The sequence below is a fragment of the Tympanuchus pallidicinctus genome, unplaced genomic scaffold, assembly GCF_026119805.1.
Source record: "Tympanuchus pallidicinctus isolate F22 unplaced genomic scaffold, pur_lepc_1.0 scaffold38, whole genome shotgun sequence".
Lineage (NCBI taxonomy): Eukaryota > Metazoa > Chordata > Aves > Galliformes > Phasianidae > Tympanuchus > Tympanuchus pallidicinctus.
Window position 1 is genome coordinate 1,374,051 of NW_026294756.1, and position 17,745 is coordinate 1,391,795.

Consider the following 17,745-nt stretch of genomic DNA (forward strand, 5'->3'; position numbering starts at 1 on the left):
TATCACCTTCCTCTCTTGCAGTGAGTTCCAACTCCTGTTCATATGTACGTGTGTCAAGACTAGAAATGTGTCAAAGTCAAAGGAACTGGCTGCTGACAACCCTTTCTCAAGTTTCCTTTGGTTTCTTAATGTAATTATCTCCTAATAGACAACTCTCTCTTGTATGTAAAGTTTCTGTTCTAGGAACTACATATATGGTGCATCATTAGTAGAGTGCTGTAACTACAGTAGCACTAGAATGAACATCAAACTTGTCTCTTCCTGTCATCTCTGTTTAAATGTTCAGTTAGAAATGACAGAATCCATAAAATCTCACATCTCACTGAATTTTCTTTGCAGGATTTCCCTGCAGGGCTGTCTCTCAGCATGAAGGATAAGGCAGGGTAGTATCAATCTGTACTATCGTATTTCTGATACTTTCTCATTACATATCCATTACTCAGCACTGGTGCAGACATAATGCTGGGCTAGGTGTGACCAAAAGGACAGATCTATCCTTCATGAGCCTATATCCAAGAATATATCACTTTTTAAATGTAACTCTGGTTATCTGTATTTGTCAACAGGGTCCTGAAGACCTGAGATGCTGAGTGAAGTGTTTTGAATAGGATGGCAGGATTCACTCAGAACCCAGAACGTGCACCTGCTTGGGAAGCTTGTCCATGTGCAGTATGTGGTACACCAGGGGAAAGAAATCCCACCACATGTTTGTGTTCATGGCAAAGAAACTGGAGTGGATGCCAGAAGAGGAAGAATCAGCAGCCTCAATCCCAAGGCTTTGGTACCCTTCCCTTTTCTGGGCTAGCTGTATTGCCTTCACTGGGGACCACCATTCTGTTGCAGAGAAGGATTTGCTTTGGACCAAAGGATAATAATCGCCGCAGATCATGCCACCCTCGGTTACTGCTGTTATAGCCAGTTTCTGTGCAGCACTGAAAGCTGTAAGCTGTTCCTTGCCATTAGATGGCAATGTAGATCCACAAATCTTCCTTCCTTGAGCCCATGGAAAACCATCTTGCTGCCGTGGGTAGAAACTCAAATCTTCTGTTTCCGCCCACTTCACCATATAAGACTGAAGCATCCTGGATTGCTTTGCCTACAAACAAATGGGCCTGGCTGCCTGGGAGGCCGGCTCCTCTGGAGTCCCCAGTGGCATGAGTGCTCGCTCTCTGCATTGAGGGCCCCCCTTTGTGCACAGAGGTTTGTTTTTTCACTCTTCCAGCAGTTAATTCATCTCTTGTTTTGCTGTTTCCACAAGACATTTTGCTATCTTGCTTGTTTCTCAGCTTACTGCCAAACCTGGCAGGCGAGTGAGTCATGGGCTGCTGCAGGCCAAACCCTGGAGCGTACAGACTGCTTCCTAGGGTCATGAATCTCCCATCTGGGACGTTATAAAGAACTGCAGCAAGAAATAACTGCGCCGCAAAATGCTTTTCCCCATATCCATTTTTCAGCTTTCCATTGTTCGCAGCTGACTGGTTCATTTAACATCTGCGTTACTGTTTTTTATTATTTTCCTTCACATTTCCCTTTTCCACCAGAAAATGTTACCAGCTCTCATCCAACTTAGAAAACTCACAGTTCCAAACCCAGGCAAGTTTGTTCCTTCAAAGCTGAAGATACACAGCTTTTTCTGACACTCATTTTAACTCCCATCCCAGAGTCCAGATGCCGCCACCAATGCAATATTGATGCAGGGCAGCAAGCAAGGGAAGCTGTGGGGCCTTTTGGAGTCAAATACAGACACGGCATCAGGATCTGTGTGGCTTGGTAACGTTAGAAGTGTTAGTGGTAGAAATCCTTGTTTGTACCAACGAGGATGCAACCAGAATCGCCCCCCCTTTTTGTGACATTTAAAAAAAAATCTGTTATGCTGCTGAAGCAGATGGAGAGAGCCTGACTGTTGTCTGGAGCAGGGCAGGATGAAAAGGCATTTTCCCCTTGCCAGCCAAGAATGGGAGATGGTGGATGAGAATCCAATGGAACAGAGAGGATGTCTGGCCTGGGAGCACAGGGCCCTGTGACGTGACAGGCAGATAACAGGGCAGGCTCAATGCAAACACTGTCAGCTTGCTCTCATCACTCACATCTCCCAGTGTGTGTTACTATAGGCGCCTTCTAGTTTTTCTGGATTTCAAATGGCCTAAACAATGAGGAATTTGCCCTTATCCTGAGGAGAGAATTGCTCTTCCTTCACAGAAAGGCTCTCTTTATTCCTGGTATGCAAGATGTTAATAATATTTCTAAGCACTCTTGCAGATGTGAGCAGCATGCTGTAGATAAGTCATATCAGAAGAAACGTTATCACTTGAGCTTACATGTTTTGTGCTTTTCCATTGCACTCTAAAATGCTGTTGCATTTAATTAGCCATTTTTCAAAGCATTTATTAATCATTTATTAGCTCTTTGTTCATTTGCTGTAGATGTATCTCAGCATCTAAAGTGAGCCCAGTCATTTTATAACCAAGCGCTGGGTGACAGAAAAGGCCTTACTCATCCTTCTTATCTGCAAAGCACTTGGCACATGGTGGTACAGCTCCAGTTGGGGCCTCTGGGTATTTCAGGAATATAAATACCAGCACCTTAAGCTGCCCCATTGCCTAAGATATCAGGAGCACTGGATGAATTAAGTGGCAGGCTGCATTTTGGAGATTTCTAGCTGTAGGTTATCGCTGTCAAACCTCGGGATTCGCTGCCAGCGAGTGAACCCTTCCAGCCCCGTGCTCCCCGGCAGCCCCAGAGCTCACACCACTGCACCTCCCTCTGCACTGCTGAGTGATGGAGCAGGAGAGCTCCAGTCGTAGCATGGAGACTGTGCTCTCCCACAGGATCATGGACATAGGGAAATTTAACACAAAACTCTCCTTTGGTACCTGGTGACACACAGCTGCAAGCACATGGTAAACCTCACCAGTCACCTCTAATGCTTCATCCCTTGTTTTCTGTCTTTCTAACCGCAACTCATCCTAGGCAAACAGAGGAAAAAGAGTAAACTTTTCAGCTTTACTGACTGCTGGGATCAGACGGCGTCAAGAATCAGCAAAGGATCTCCCTGACCTGAAAGGGCAGGGCTGACAGGCTGCTTTCCCCAAAGACTTACAAGCAGGGGAATCAGGGCTGTATTTTTCCCAGGTGCTGCAATTTCCCTACAACTGCTACCAAGAAATGGAGAAACCTTTCTATTCTCATTGAGAAACATCCCACTTTTCTGTCCTCCTCTGCAAGGACAGCAGCACAGCAGGTAGCAAAACACAGTCATTGCCAAAAAAAGGCTAAGAAATATGTGTCTCTATTCTGGTAGCATAAGAAGATATTATAAGGCCTAGGATTACCTCAACCAACAAGAGACATGTTAATGAAGCACCTAATTTAAGCAGGTGTTTCTCTTTTGCTGTAGTCAATGGAGTATAGAGGAGGAGAGAGCAGAGGAGGAGATGTTTTATTAAATGCTGTTGCTTTAGTTCTTAAAAAAAAATCATAGCCCACCTAGGTTTTAAATGGCTTTTGAGGCTTTCCTAATGAATGTTTCTCAAGTGTTTGCACATTTTCTGTTTGCCCTCAATATGAGGAAATGCTTAAGTCAATAGGTTTTTATTTGATTTATAAATAATGCCAGGGCGACACATTATTGCAGGTTCTCAGAACTCTGACTCCATGTCTTGTCCTCCAGATATGACACGCCAGAGATATCGCCCAATTAGGGCAGGGCAGAGGATGAGGATTAAAATAACTTTAAGAAAAGACCATCTAGAACTTCATCCTGCACTTCTGTTTAGCCCACAAACCGTCAGGAGCTTGTGAAATAATTGCTTTGGACAGATAATAAAACATCCTCCAGCAAAACGAAGGTACTTAATATACTGCCCAAGTCAATTTCCCTTATTTCTTCTGTCCTCTTGCTTTTAATAATGGTTTAATGAAAAATTCAAAATTAATTGGAACTGGCATTAGCCATTCACGTGTTCCAGTGAGGGTTTCACTGCTTCAATATTTCATAAGCTGACTTCACCGCTACGCCTCGCCTTCTCCTGGCTTTCAGAGGCTCAAACATCACCCCTTCTTCTGAAAGGAGTGCTCCCAGCACGGGGTGGGGGTACGAGAGGAAGTCTGCAATCACACCGCAGGCAAAGAAACAATAAAACTGATTGCCATTGCGTTTTCCTTTTTGTGACCATCTCCCTTTCTTTGTAATTATACACATCTGAGCCTTATCTGGAAAGAGCTGTCCTAAAAATAAACAGGAGCCGTCTGAAAGGTGTCTGAGGGAGGTATCTGGCAGCTGTCAGGCTGTCATGGATGCGAGAAGGATGGAGCTGATGGACTCGCTGACACCAGACGGGCTCTGCCGAAATAAGAATGCCTTATGCTTCCCTTGGCACTCACCGGGCAAATTCTGTTGGCTGGAGCCATTAGACCTCAGCGTGTCTGGGGTGTGATCCAGGTCCGACTGCCGTCAATGAGAGTCTGCCCTTGGATGGCAATGGGAATTGGATCAGACCTCCTCTTTACCCCCGAGACTCTGGCGTTACAACAGGGATAAATTCTGGCTCCCCGAGTGAATGTCACCCCGATGGAGAAAGATGCAACATCTCCAGGTTTGCAGGCTTCTGTAGTTCTCTGGAAATGCAGCTTTTCACTGAGATTCCTAGACATGGGAACAAGAGCCCAACTTTTGACTTTTTTTTTTAACAGCTTTGTACTGCTCTGTGCCTCACATTCTCCTCTCTAATAACGGTGGTGATGTCCTGTCTTCAAGAAAATTATTGATATATCTGCAGATCCATTCTGTTCATAACTGCTGCCATGCAGGAGGGTGTGACTGTGCTAAAAGCTGTTCCTATTTCCCACAGGGTGCTTAAAGGACACATGTTAACACCACGCAGCAATGAGACGATGAGCATGAAGGCACAGCATGACTCATCTCAAGCCTTTGCAGCAACTCAGTGGCAGAGTGAGGACCCAAGAATGCCAGTCCCCACCAAAACAATCATACCTTTACAATGACTGAATCTGGAAAGGAACACTTGCGAGCAGAAGCTTCATTTCCTATCAGGTGCACAGGGAAATCGCCATTGCCTGTAGAATAGCTGAAGACATTTGCTGCTGTTCTTGGTCAAGATACAGTGCACTGGGGAGAGAAAAGAGAAAGGAGGTGAGAAAACCGGGCAGAAATCTTCTTGTTTCTCAGTGGGAAAGGGGACGCATCTCTCGTGCTCAGTGGGAGCTGACTGCTGCCATATCTGAAAATCTGTCAATTTGTTTCATTATCTAATAGGCAAGAAAATGCCCTTTTTAGTGAAGAACAGTGTCTTAGGACAACTACCTTGCAGTACTTTGGTCTGAAAATACCAGTCTGTGTTGAGAAGAATGGACAAGGGAATTAATTCCTGTAATATGAGCTGCAGGAAATTACCTACAAGATAAGGGTGACTTGATCTTTTTGAGAAAAAGAAAAAAAAAGAGACTTCCTTATCTTGATGATGTTTGCTCTGAAGTATCATCTTGTGAGCGCCTGAGTCTGCCTTGCGGGATCGTTCAATTACAGCCAGCTCCTGCGGCGGGCATCGCTTCCTTCCCTTTGGAGCTATCACTGCATCTACCAGAGCAGTGCTTGCTCCCGAGGCCTCTGCTGTCCCTTTTGCGTGGTGAGCCTGCAGCCCCGAGGTGCTCTCTCAGCTCACGTGTCAGAGCAGGATACAGCCAATACTTCAATTAGGCAGAGATCTGTGAGGGACAGGAAATCAAGCCGATGAACCACCAAGGAGCATGTGTGAGTGAGCACCAGACATGTGATGCTATGAGCAGCAATGAATCCTACCCCTCTTGGAGGGTCCCAGCCCATTCTCCTACAACACACATCTCCTAGGGCAAACCAGCACTGCAGTTCACACCAGCTGGGCTCTGAATGTCCTTCCAAATGCTGTGGCTCCCCCCCATGAGGAAGTTTTCACTATGCAGAGTATTTTTCTCAATTAAAATGATTATGTTAAATAGCTGAGAGGTTCCTCAATGTCTACTTTTTGAACTGAGCTATGCCACAGTTGGCAGCTTTTGAGAACAGCAGACATGAGGTTACTAAACCCATTCATTTCTCAAATGCACCCACATTTCTAATGGCTACAGAGGTCCATCTTTAAAGTCCTCTGAGACCCATTGGAATGAAGGGCACTTTGTGAAGACGCAGTAATTATTATGGGATTTAGAGGTGCGTGGCAATGATTCACGGAGGCATTTCCCAGCCAGTACTCTTGGAGCCAGGTGAGCTCTTCCCTGGAATGAGAAGCATGCAGTGCAGCAACTGGGAGGAACAGGTTTGGCAGGACATTTTAAGCTGTGCAGGCAGACAGCCTCTTCGGAGCCACATCCCTGCTCTGCCTGCCTCCCAGCTGGATGCTCCTCTCTGCCACACCGTCCCTGGAGAGCCGGAGAGGATGGACACGCTGCGAAGGAGCCTTTCCCGCTGGAAGAGGTACCACATTAAGGTGCACTTGGCTGATGAGGACCTGATGATGCCGCTGACCGTCAAACCCAGAGACACAGTGATGGACCTACGGGCTTACCTGGTGCGGGAGGGCGTCACTTCCTGGAAGAAGACATTTTATTACAACTCCAGGCAGCTTGAAGAGCATGAGACTTTGAAAGAAGCCAATATCCAGAATGGCTCAGTCCTGCTTCTTGTCAGCAACAAAAGGTAGGCACAGAGCTCATCTGCAGCGGGGGCGGTGCGAGGGAAGGGGGAATGCTCTGTGCATCTCAGCCCACGGGACGCTTTCCCACTGGAGTTTGCAGAAAGCAGATCAGGAGCTGAAATCCTGAGATTTCCAGCAGGCAGAGTGAGATTTAAGCCTCCTCAGCTCCAGATAGGCTGACGTGTGAAGTAGGGGAGGCTGAGGAGGAGGCAGTCCGGTTGATATTTCCTCTCCTGTCTCTGATGAGGTCTCACTTTCCTGAAAACACGGCCAAGCACAGAGGGAGGCAGAAGACGTGCAAAAGGGAACTTGTGTGACTCAGGGTGTGCTCCGGGAGCCTCTCCCTTGTCCTCAACTCTGTGGTGCCTGGCTCTTGCCATTTCTTTTTAGCGTTTACTTTCTGCAGGTGTTTGTGGTGCTGCTGTCCTGCAGAGCCGTGAGCTGCCCATCTGCTTACAGCAAAGCCCAGTGGGTGCTGGACACAGACGGTCAGAGGCTGCAGCTTCCCAAAACACAGTGAGATCTCAGCACGAAGCAGAGACATCAATGGCTTCCAGGACAGGCAGTGAAAAGGAAACTCAGTGAATCTTTTCAGTCATGGCAACTCCTACGTGTCAGTGGGAATGCAAATGGAGATAATGGTGCTGAGACCTGTTGGCTGGTTAGGATTCAGTGGGGTGCATTTATGTCCAGTTGTGATGCCTTCCCAATGCCTGGCTTGTTGCACGGTTCCTTCCGTGAAGCATTTTGGTGGACACTGTGTGTAGGAGAGGTGCACGGCAGAGCACAGACGTACTGTGTCTAATTCAGCTTTCTGAATGCTGAGACCTCTGAGTTACTTGTCTATGCTGATCAGTCTGCTCTGCAGAAAATCCTGCACTAAAGACTTCAGTTCTGATTAGATGCCACACGGAATGGTCCTATTTTCCAGTTCAGAGGCAGCTTGAAATCTCACACAAAGCAGATTTAATAAAGCATTTCCTTTCAGAGCTCAGGCAGATACAAGAGATTTCACAATGCTCAGCTGACTGCAAACCCCCCGTCACCCACAGCCCCTTTCTGCAACATCTCATTTCGTAGCTCTGCCTGTGGCAGGGGGTTGGAGATTCGTGATCCTTGAGGTCCCTTCCAACCCTGTGATTTCATGATTCTGTGATTTCAGCTCTCTGATTAACTTTGCACAGCTCCTCCTTTTTACCTTGTTTTTAATGGCAGGAGCCATTAGCAACAACATATATTTGTTGTTGTAGGACAGGATTCAGAGGGACTCAGCTGATGGACCACACATGCTTATGCTTCATAAAGTGCTGTGGACCTTTCCACAGTCTTCAAAAAAACAATGTTTAAATGCAGCATTGCAAAACTCACCAGGAGGTCCCGACCCCAGTGTGCTGAGTTCAGGGTATCTCTGAAAGTTTGCTCACTTTTGAAAATTTAAAGCCTCTTGCTCAGCATTTGGGCTCAGTTTTTGTATGAGAAGGAAGGAGCAGGATTTATAAGGTTGTTGTGGTTGTTTTGTTTTTTTTTGTCTTTAATTTCATAAAAACGTTCCCAGCTCTTAAGCAAGCACCTCTGTGTATTCTCTTATTCCTTTTCCCAGGGCTGGGAGCACTGTGGTGGGCAGACAGTCTCTCCCTTAACTCACATCTTTCCTCATGTTATTGCACACGAAGGATTCCTGGGCCATGACGACCTCGGCCACTTCCAGATTATTTTGTGTGGCACGACTGCCAAGTGCCCAGGTGCTGGGGACACCTTTCTCCACTGGCTCAGGGAGTGCCTGAGATACTCACAGCACACGACCTCCTCTTGCTGTCTCTGGGATGTGCTGTGTGGTTTGGCAGCAGCCCGCACCCTGCTTGGTGCCTGGCCCTGGGCTGAGCGCAGCTCCGTGACTCAGCGCCCTGCCAGATCCTCAGCACACAGGGCTGGTTCTGAGGGTGCTCTCTGTCAATTAAGCTGGGCATTAGGAAATACAGGGCGGGAGAAGGCAGGTGCTGCATTGCAGCTGAGATTACAGCACCATTTCAAGCCTTAAGATTATTGGACCAGATCTTTAGGTATTATAAAACCATGCTGGCTGTTTAGCCTCCAGAAGGGAAGGCTCCAGAGAGTCCTTAGTGCAGCCTTTCGATACTTAAAGGGGGCTCGTGAAAAAGATGGGGGGAGACTTTTTACTATGGCCTGTAGTGAGAGGACGAGGGGGAATGGATTTAAACTAAAAGAGGAGATTTAGATTACGTATAAGGAAGAAATTCTTCACTTGGAGAGTGGTGAGGCCCTGGCACAGGCTGCCCAGAAGAGCTGGAGGCGCCCATCTCTGGAGGTGCCCATCCCAGCTGCTTGTGTCTTTGGCAGCCTGGTCTACAGGGAGCTGTCACTGCCCATGGCAAGGGGTGGGGGCTGGATGGTCTGTAAGGTCCCTTCCAACCCAAACTGTTCCGTGATCCCATTCTGTGTCACTCCAGTACCGTCTGTGGGATGCACTACTCTTAATCAAGGGTGGGAAACCGCGGGGAATAAGGGCCACAGGAGCAGAGAACCCAGCAACCCAAGGATTTTAGAGCTGGTTTTAGTGTTACACCAACTCAGTAAGTGTGGACCCACTCCATCAAAGGTCAGCATCTGTTCTTAAGTTCTCCCTGAAAATCTTGGTGTCCCTACCTTATGTTTTGCACTGGGAGGCCAGCCAAGCAGAGCTGTATTCCTCTCCAAAGTGGAGTTGCTCTGATTGCCAAGGTCTGCAGCTCAGTGTTGTGCCTATAAATATAGATGGTCACTCTGTTTGCTGTGTGTTCCTATAAGGGGTTCATGAGACAGTTTACTTAAACTTGAGAAAACATGAAAATGACCCTATTTTTCATCCCTCCACCCTTAATGCCTTTGTAGATAATTGGCATTTAGCAAAGGCCAGCTCAGCATTTCTACTTCTTGCTCATGTTTTCTAGGGTTTATAACTTAGCCATAAAAATTCACTTAAGGATTCAGCTTGGCAGGAAAGGGATCAGCATAGCAGCTCATGCTGGAAATTCATTTGGATCTTAATGCTCAAAAGTCTGAGTGGACTGTTCTGGAGTTCAGTCAACACGACCTCTCAGCCCAAGAAAACACATGGACAGGCCAGAACTGGGCAAATCACATCCACTAGGGATGCAATTCCCACTTGTGCAGAAGCTTGTTAATCATATTATGCTGCACTGATTAAGATTGCAATCCTGTTGCAGGAGAAGCCTAGCAAAGAACACGCAGAAAAACAGCTTCCACCCTAGAGAGCTACATATTAGAGTAACACAGCTTGCAAGCGGGCAAAACAAGCAAGGCAAGACCTGAAATGTGAATGAACTTTGCAGAGGTAAAATCCCTCCATCTCGGTGGCTTTGAGGTGTTGGAGCCATCGGTGTCCACGTGGGGACACCACCTGGGAGCCCCAACATGCGAAGAGCAGCCATGCAGCACAAACGCCGCAGCATCACGAGGGCAGGCACAGGCTGTCCCAGCTGCCCGAGGCACGATCAGTGCTGGCACTGTGCACCACGCCAGGGCAGAACCAGTTTGTCTCGCTGCGGAAGCGGCGCGAGGCCCCAGCGCCAGGCAGCTGCTCGGCGGGTCCGTGGGGATGTGGGAGTTCCTGAAACTGGCGCGGCTCCTCCTGAGCTGTGCAGAGAGCTGCCCTGCTGCTCCGGCACCAACCCACCAGGGCTCCCTGGGCTGTAAGGCACTGCCTGCTCCTTGTTGGTAAGCTCCGTGATTGCATTTGGATGCTAGATGTGAGGTGAGGGGTACTGCCCCAAATCCACCTCGTAAGCCATGGAGGCTTTTAGCTTCGTGACCTCTGGAGTTGTTTCTAATAGAGGACAGCAATGGGCGATCCAAGTGAATCCCAGGCACGCCGAGCTCCTGCTGCTGACTGTCCCTGAGGATGCAGGGCTCCAGCTGGCTCTGGACATGGGACAGGCACAAGCACACCGACAGAGCCTTCGCGCTTTGCTCCTTTCTTGCGTGTGGCTGCTTTCAGTCAAGGAATCAGCCAGTGCCAGGGCTGCTCTCTGTTACACTGCTGGAGTATTTTATCCCACTCCACGTGTTCTGTCTGGATGTGAACATGCAGGTTTGGAGGGTAGGAATTTGCTATGAAAACAGCAGCCATTCAGTCCCAGGCACACTTATTTTACTGGCACAGACTCAGCTGAAGCTCATAGGAACCCCTCAGTCTTTTGAAAGACAAAGTTCATTGAGGCCAAGCAGCTATTTTCATCATTCGTGGTTTGCCCAGAGAATGGAGTTCAGTAAGTCATTGGTGAATAGGTTAAATAAAGTAGATGCCATCACTGAATTTAGCACAAGTCTATTATCTGGAATCTCTTGGTGTTGAATTTCTGGCCCGAAGCCACCTGAAAACATCCATCTCGGGGCATTAGCTCAGTTACCATAACAACTCATCTCGGAACGGCTCCTGAGAGTTCCCAGAGCACAGCGAGGTGCCACGGGCTCTGTAAGCCACTCTTAGGTCAAGATAAGCACATCCAGGATTCCCCCTCTTCTGCAATGCAGCCCCATTGTCCCTGGTGAGCAGCACTGCTTATGTGAGCCTTCATTTGCTTGGGACTCTGCTTTAGCTCTCAGCGCTGCTCAGCCAGCTTTCCAAAGGTCCAAAGGAGTCACCTCCTGGCAGAACAGCAGAACCATCCATCTGTGGGGAACCCATCTGATTCCCATATTGCCATTCAGTTTACAGTTTGTGATTTTTGGCCTCATAAATTATAACTTGGCATGAAAGCTATGACCGAGCCACCTGCATAATGTCCAGTTTAGCTGATGCTAAGAAACTGCTGCCTACATGTGACTCCCCCAGTGGCATAAGGACCAATGTTCTGCACAGACACTCAGCAATAGCTCGCTCCAGGCTTGCAGCTCTCCATTGTCCTGTCACCTCTGCTCACACTCTCTGGAATCACAGGCTGCTGCAGATACTGCTGGTCTCCAAAGGGAAATCAGAAAAATAATGGGGTCTACACAGTCTGACCTCATTCAGAAAGCCAGCATTACAGCCCAGGCATGAATTAAATCCCTTAGTGCTGGATTTCAGAGTGATTTTGTGATGCCTGCTCCTTGCACTGACCTTGCAGCACCTGGGGTTGCTCAGCTCTTGCTCCTCCGTGTGGAGGGGAGATGTCCCACTCCCAGACAACTGCAGACCTGCCATCTTACGCTGAGACTTGGCAGCAGGCTCCAAGGCATCTCACATCAGGATAACGATCCTTTAAATAGCACTGGGAGTCTCTCTTCTCAGGGAGAACTAATTAAGTTCCTCAGCACATGCTGAAACATATGTTGACCTGGTATGGCCTTAGCAGGTCTGCTTCCATCTACTGGATAAATAACACTGGCTTAAAAAACATCCTCCTAGAGATACGTTACTGAGGCAACAGCCAGGTGGGAGACTGACTTCTCCATCTCTGTGGCTAAAAGTAATATTTACGTGTATTACTCATGGCCAAGCTCTCTGCTGGTGTAAACTCCTGAAATCAGTTAAAAGATTTTTAAGTTCTGAAAGGAGCTCTGCAGTTGTCTCTGCTGACCTCCAGCACAGCGCAGGCCAGAAAACAGCACCAGTATTCAGCTGAGTTGCCTACTGGTGAGCCCATGAAGTTCATTTAATGAAAGCAGAGGGCTGCATCACAGAGAACGTAGTCCAGAGAGTCTGAATTCCTTTCCTGTGCAGTTGCATGGGATTTCAGTAGACGAAACTGAGCTAATAGGTGTCCCCTGGTGGCAAGAGATGCCTGTCTTGGCTCTAGGCAAAAAAATGAATGATTTGAAAGCATGTTCCAAACCAGGTTCTTTTCTGGTGTAATATGGCACAGCCTCCTGGACTTCTTTGTAGCTGTGCTGATTCGTCTCAGCAGGGGATTTCACCCAGTTGGGATAAATGCTCTCTCCTCTGTCCCACAGTCTGCTGAAATGTCAACTGAATAACAAGTGCTGCAGTATGAATGTTGTTTTGGTGTTCTTGCAGAAAACCCAGACAGCAGTTATTATCAGCGAGGCTGTGTCCTGTGCTGGGACCCAATGAAAACCCCCTCATAAACTTTGAGCTTCTCAAAGTTCTCATCAAGTGTTTGCAGCACAAACTCAGTTTCTTACCTGCATAATTGGAAAGAACAATTCACAGGGATCAGGAGACTCAGCCCTGCACTTACTGGCTCAGCAGGGCAGGCTGGTGCCTGGCAGAGCTGCTGCCTATGGGCCCCAGGTATTTTGGTTGTATTCCAAGCCAGGATAATGAGCTCTCTAAGCAAATGCTGGTCCTGAAGGGTACCCCTAGAAATTTTCAAGAGCTTCAGCCCGTGTTCTGGAGACGCCGGGGGTTTGTCCCAGATGATTCCTAAGGATCCTCAGAACAGCAACTTAGGAAGTAATCCTACTTTTGCTAAGCTTACTTATTCCATGCGGGGTCTGTACCCCTGTCAGAAAATGTTTATGGAACTGCAACCCAGAAAGGCTGAAAACCACTGTTTAGTGCTAATGCACACTGGTGAGTGAGCCTTGAGAAACTCAAGCTGTCTCACTGTAAACATCCTTGAAGTGCTCCTGAAGCTGTGGGCTGCTCTGTTCTGAGATGAAAAATGGATTTCCAGGAGCTTTGCTTCTGGGTAAAAAAGCTCCCAGGCAGCTGCAGTTGGTCACAAGCAGGGGTGAGGGCAACTTCTGCAGAAGGAAAAGCAGGTGTGAAACCCTGGAAGTGGCTTAGATTGACTGGAAAAACAAATGCATCAGAGGATCAGGTTGGTATGCTATCCCTGCCTGGGTCAGCGCCTCCTTGGGCAAATGCCATTTTTGATTGCATGTCTACAATGCTCCAAGTATTTGCGTCTTTCTTATGCAGATAATGCCAAAGAGCACAGCAAAAGCCATGGGAGATGGGGAGCGTGACAAGGGCTGAAAGGAAGCAGATGGAAGGGAGCCTGGCCATGGAACGGCAGCGTGGCCACGGGCGCTGGTAAGTCCTTCCCTGCACGCCAGCTCCAGGACTGTTCAAAAGCAGCTCTGCATGTTTTAAGCACAGTGCCTATGAATAATTAACCCCCAAACAACTACAAGTAACATTTCCTCATCAGCAAGCCTTGTGGTCCGAGCTGCCCAAGGAGAAGCGTGGGTTAGGCTGACTCAGCTCCTGGGGGCAATGAATCAGAGTGAAATGCCCGTGAAAAGGTAAATCCTGCCTGGGTGGAGAAGCAAGAAGGAGCTGAGGTGAGCTTTGCTGAGGGCCTCTGATGGGAATGGTTGACATCCGAGCCTCCTTCCAACCCCTCACAGGACTCCTCAGTAAGTTGGCCTTTGTTTTCCTATGTGCAAGTCTGAGATAATTTGTTGTCCCTTTTCTCCTACTCTTCGTCCACCGAATTGTAAGTGGCTCAGGGCAGGGACTGTTTGTGCTTCTGAGCAGTTCCTACGTGGCCCTGCATTCCAGGCTGGAAGCTCTGTCCAGCAAACAAGTGTTAAGTGCACTCAGAACAGTCCTGGTGCCTGACAGCCTTTATATATCCCAAGGACAGAGGCTGGCTTGTCGCTGCTATGGGGCTGCCTTGCCTGACGTTAAGGCCACACTGTTATACCAAGATGACCCTGTTTTGAGATGGGGCTTATAGAGCAGCAAACCTTCTTGTGCTGTTCTCCCATCTCTGTGCCAGTGCCCCAACTCCTGAACCAGCTGACCTGACTGTACCCAGTTTGACAGAAAGGTCTCACAGATCCAAGATTCCTGCAATTTTCGTGAAGAAGCAGCAGCTGGATAGAAGGCAGATATTTCAGTTAATATCCTATTGCAGGATTGGTAATTGCATCTCTGCTCCTATCTGGTTTGAGGTGCAGCCGGGTCAGCTGGCATTTAGAGGGCGGCTGCTCGATCAGTGCTGCAGGGCAGGAGGCTGCTGGGAGAGCTGCAGGCTTTGCTGGGGAGGGGATGAGGAACCCTGGGGATACTGGGAGCACCAAGAAGGGGAGTAAAAATAAAAAGCAGCTGTAATACATAAATCAGATGAGTGGGTTTCACCAGTCCCCCTGCTGACAGAACAACTCACATTTAGGTTCAAACTTATGTTCAGGACAGAATGAACGTTTCTTTAAGCACTACAGTACATTCCCCAGAAAGTTTTGCTGATTAACAACCATGTACCGAACCTCTGAACCTGCATTTTCTGTTGCTCAACTGAAGAACGTGCCTTTCCAGATTGTTTTGGTGACAAGAAAATGTTCAATTTGAAGAAACACCATAGAAAATGGAGCTTCTCATTTTCCAGGCCTTTCTTTCCCCCTTTTTCCAGTATTTCCCCACACACTTCCTTGGACTTTGCACAGAACGAGATTCTGGGATAGACAGAGGTGAGCACAGCCACGGCTGAGGAGCTTCCAGTCCAAGCAGCAGAGATGGACAAAGGGAGGGATTTGCCTCTCCAAGGTCACCCAACGCAGTGCTGGTGGGTCAGCATTGCTGCCTCTTCACCACGCGGCGCCTCTCCTGTCTGTCTGTCCTGCAGTAATGAGACTTGGAGCACAGCCAGCGCTTTTCTGAGAGCCTGAAAAGTGCCTCGCGCAGCCCAGTGCAGCCATAAGTAGTAATTTAAACTTAACAATAACATTAAAGTGGAGGCATGCCACTGAAGATGGGACACATTCAGCAGCACTCAGAATCCTGAACCAATGTCTGTCTTCTGGTAGAACGTACGGTTTGTCTCCCGAAGTCTGGGAGATCACTGCTGGCCCTGATAATCGCAGCTTTGTGCTCTGCAGAAGGCAAAGTGGCCTGAGCAGAATTCTGCCCAGTCTCTGCTCTGACATCTCGTGCCTGCAGCTGGCGGCTTTGGTCAGTGCTGGAAGTCTTTCTGCAGCTCAGGAGAATATCTGGAAAGAATAAATTAACTGCGGTGGTGTAAGGAGCTGCTTGGAATAATGTTTTTTGCAGAGATAGGCTTTGATTGACACTTCAGATCTGCCTGACAATCTTTTATTCTAAGTGCAGTTGCTGCCTTTCTTCAGAGCAAGAAAAGCTGGTTTGGTTGCTGTCCTTCAAATGATGGATCTTATCACATGGGAAAAAGAAGAAAAAAAGCAAACCACCTGCAAACAGCCACAGGTATAGCATGAAAAGAGGTAAAACTAACCGGATCTATTTGAGGTGTTTCTGTTTTTTCCCTCTATGGAATAATCCAGTGCAAGATATAAAAGAAAAGAGGCTGCGCTCTGAGGAACAAGAGCTGACTGTTCTTTTTCTTTGACTATTGTTCTTTCCTTCAGGAGATTTTTAATGCTTTACAGATAGGACTGTGCCACTTCTCAGGGATGGGAGGACCAGGGAGGACCAGAAAGGCAGTCCTGTCTCTTACTCACTTGTCCCCTCTGCTTCTTTGACTGCCCATCCCCCCCACATTGCCTCTTACTCCTCAATTTCAGGCATCCCCAGTGATTGCTCAATGCTGTGATCACACCACTCAGCAGCTCACAGAAGAGATGAGCTCTTTTTACACATTTTACAACATAATTTAGACCTTTGGGGTTTACCTGACTCTGGTCAAGAAGCAGATTGGGTCTCCAAAGGGCCAAAGACATGCTTCAAATCTTCTGAGCACCACTCAGGTGGTGAAATAGGTCTCAAGTGAGATGTCCTGACTCTCTTTGCTCATCTAGGTCCACAAAAAATACAGCCAGGCTCTTTGGGCTGCAGAGGGCAGGGCTGCTGCTGTATGTGCAAGTACCAGGAAAGATGCTGATAGTAAGAACTGCTCTGAAATAGAGGACTCTCTTTTTCTCTGTTAACACAGGTGTGGACAAGACTGAGGACTAAAGCTGAAAGGTGTGCAAGCTCCCATCTGCGTGCCAGCCTGGGCGTACTGCAAGGTGGAGACATCTGCAGCTTCATGTGCAGCACCACGGATGGGCTTTCTTCTTGTCAGCAGCGCTTATCTTCGGGATCCTCCTATTGTTGGGGCATCACCGAGAGCGTTATTGTTTGCTCTTTGCTGCTGCGTTCACCTCTACTCACAGCTGCAGCCAGGCCTTCCCAACCAGCTGCTTTTCCTGAGCTGCAGGACAGAAGACAAGCCCAGGCAGGGCCATCTGCAGCAGCTGCTGTGCTCCAGCAGGGCAGCCAGGCTGAGGCACGCTGCAGTTCTGCTCCTCCCCTCTACCCGTCGCGGATGCATCGAGCGCTTCTGTTTACAGGGCCATCAGTCTGGCAGCTTTCCTCAACACTAAATTTACTTTTTGAAGTTACATCAGTGTTGTACCCAGAGGGAATGGAGGAACAGATGCAGCCTGTGAAGTCTGGCTTTAATTCACCTGCCTCATTTAATTTCCTGCCCTGCCTTCTAATCAATGAGTCTGCACTGGCAGCCCTGGGAATACAGAGGTTTTCTCACATACAGGAGACCTCAATGTGGTGGATCTCAGGGTCTCCAGCACGCTGTGTCCCATCTCCTTTGAGGCTTTCTGTACCCCTGAAGCACCGCACACATGTAGTGGCTGCATCTCCTCCATGAGGCCACTGGTGGTCCTTCACCGGGACAGCAGCATTACATCACCTCAGAGCTGTTTGCCTCAGATTCTCGGGAGTGTCAGGAAACACTGCAGAAAGGGGCCGGGGCATTTCTGCTTTGTGAGCAGGCTCCCATTGTCCTGTTTCTTTTTTTTTTTTTCCTTGGGCTCATGTTAATTCCAGGCAGTGCTGCCCAGTTGCTTAATCAGCCGGAGTCTCCAACTGGGAGAGAAGGAGAGAAGGCTGCCCTTGGGTGGCAGCACTTATTTTGTGACGTGTCTGCTTCACCTCATGTATTATAATCTGTATCAGATTGCTCTTTGCTTGCTAAAATGGACAATTAGGATCCAGTTGTAATGCAAATTGCACAGTGGAATAAAAACCATGGGGAACCAAATCACAAATAAGTATTTATGTCAGCCTTTGTTACTGCGTGATGGGTCCTGCTCAGTTGCTGCTCGCTGCGAAGCATCAGACAGAAGAGAACCCGGTGTGCCTTTGTGTTTTATGGGCACGAGCTGCTCT

General features: G+C 48.2%; 1 protein-coding gene across 4 annotated transcripts; it reads left to right on the forward strand.

Moving 5' to 3' along the window:
- Positions 1 to 4,278: 4,278 nt before the first annotated feature.
- On the forward strand, positions 4,279 to 17,687 carry TINCR (TINCR ubiquitin domain containing). Of its 4 annotated transcripts, XM_052699709.1 has the most exons (4): positions 4,279 to 4,595; positions 4,851 to 6,691; positions 13,576 to 15,822; positions 16,508 to 17,687. In XM_052699709.1, the coding sequence occupies exons 2-3, from the start codon at positions 6,216 to 6,218 to the stop codon at positions 13,577 to 13,579; spliced, it is 480 nt and encodes a 159-aa protein (XP_052555669.1). In that variant the 5' UTR covers positions 4,279 to 4,595; positions 4,851 to 6,215; the 3' UTR covers positions 13,580 to 15,822; positions 16,508 to 17,687. The 4 variants fall into 4 exon arrangements, 1 of the variants encoding a protein (XP_052555669.1); XR_008210401.1 differs by lacking the exons at positions 4,279 to 4,595; positions 4,851 to 6,691 and having other exon boundaries at positions 13,580 to 14,015; positions 15,709 to 15,822; XR_008210399.1 differs by lacking the exons at positions 4,279 to 4,595; positions 4,851 to 6,691 and having other exon boundaries at positions 13,580 to 14,015; positions 15,726 to 15,822.
- The last annotated feature ends 58 nt before the right edge of the window (positions 17,688 to 17,745 follow it).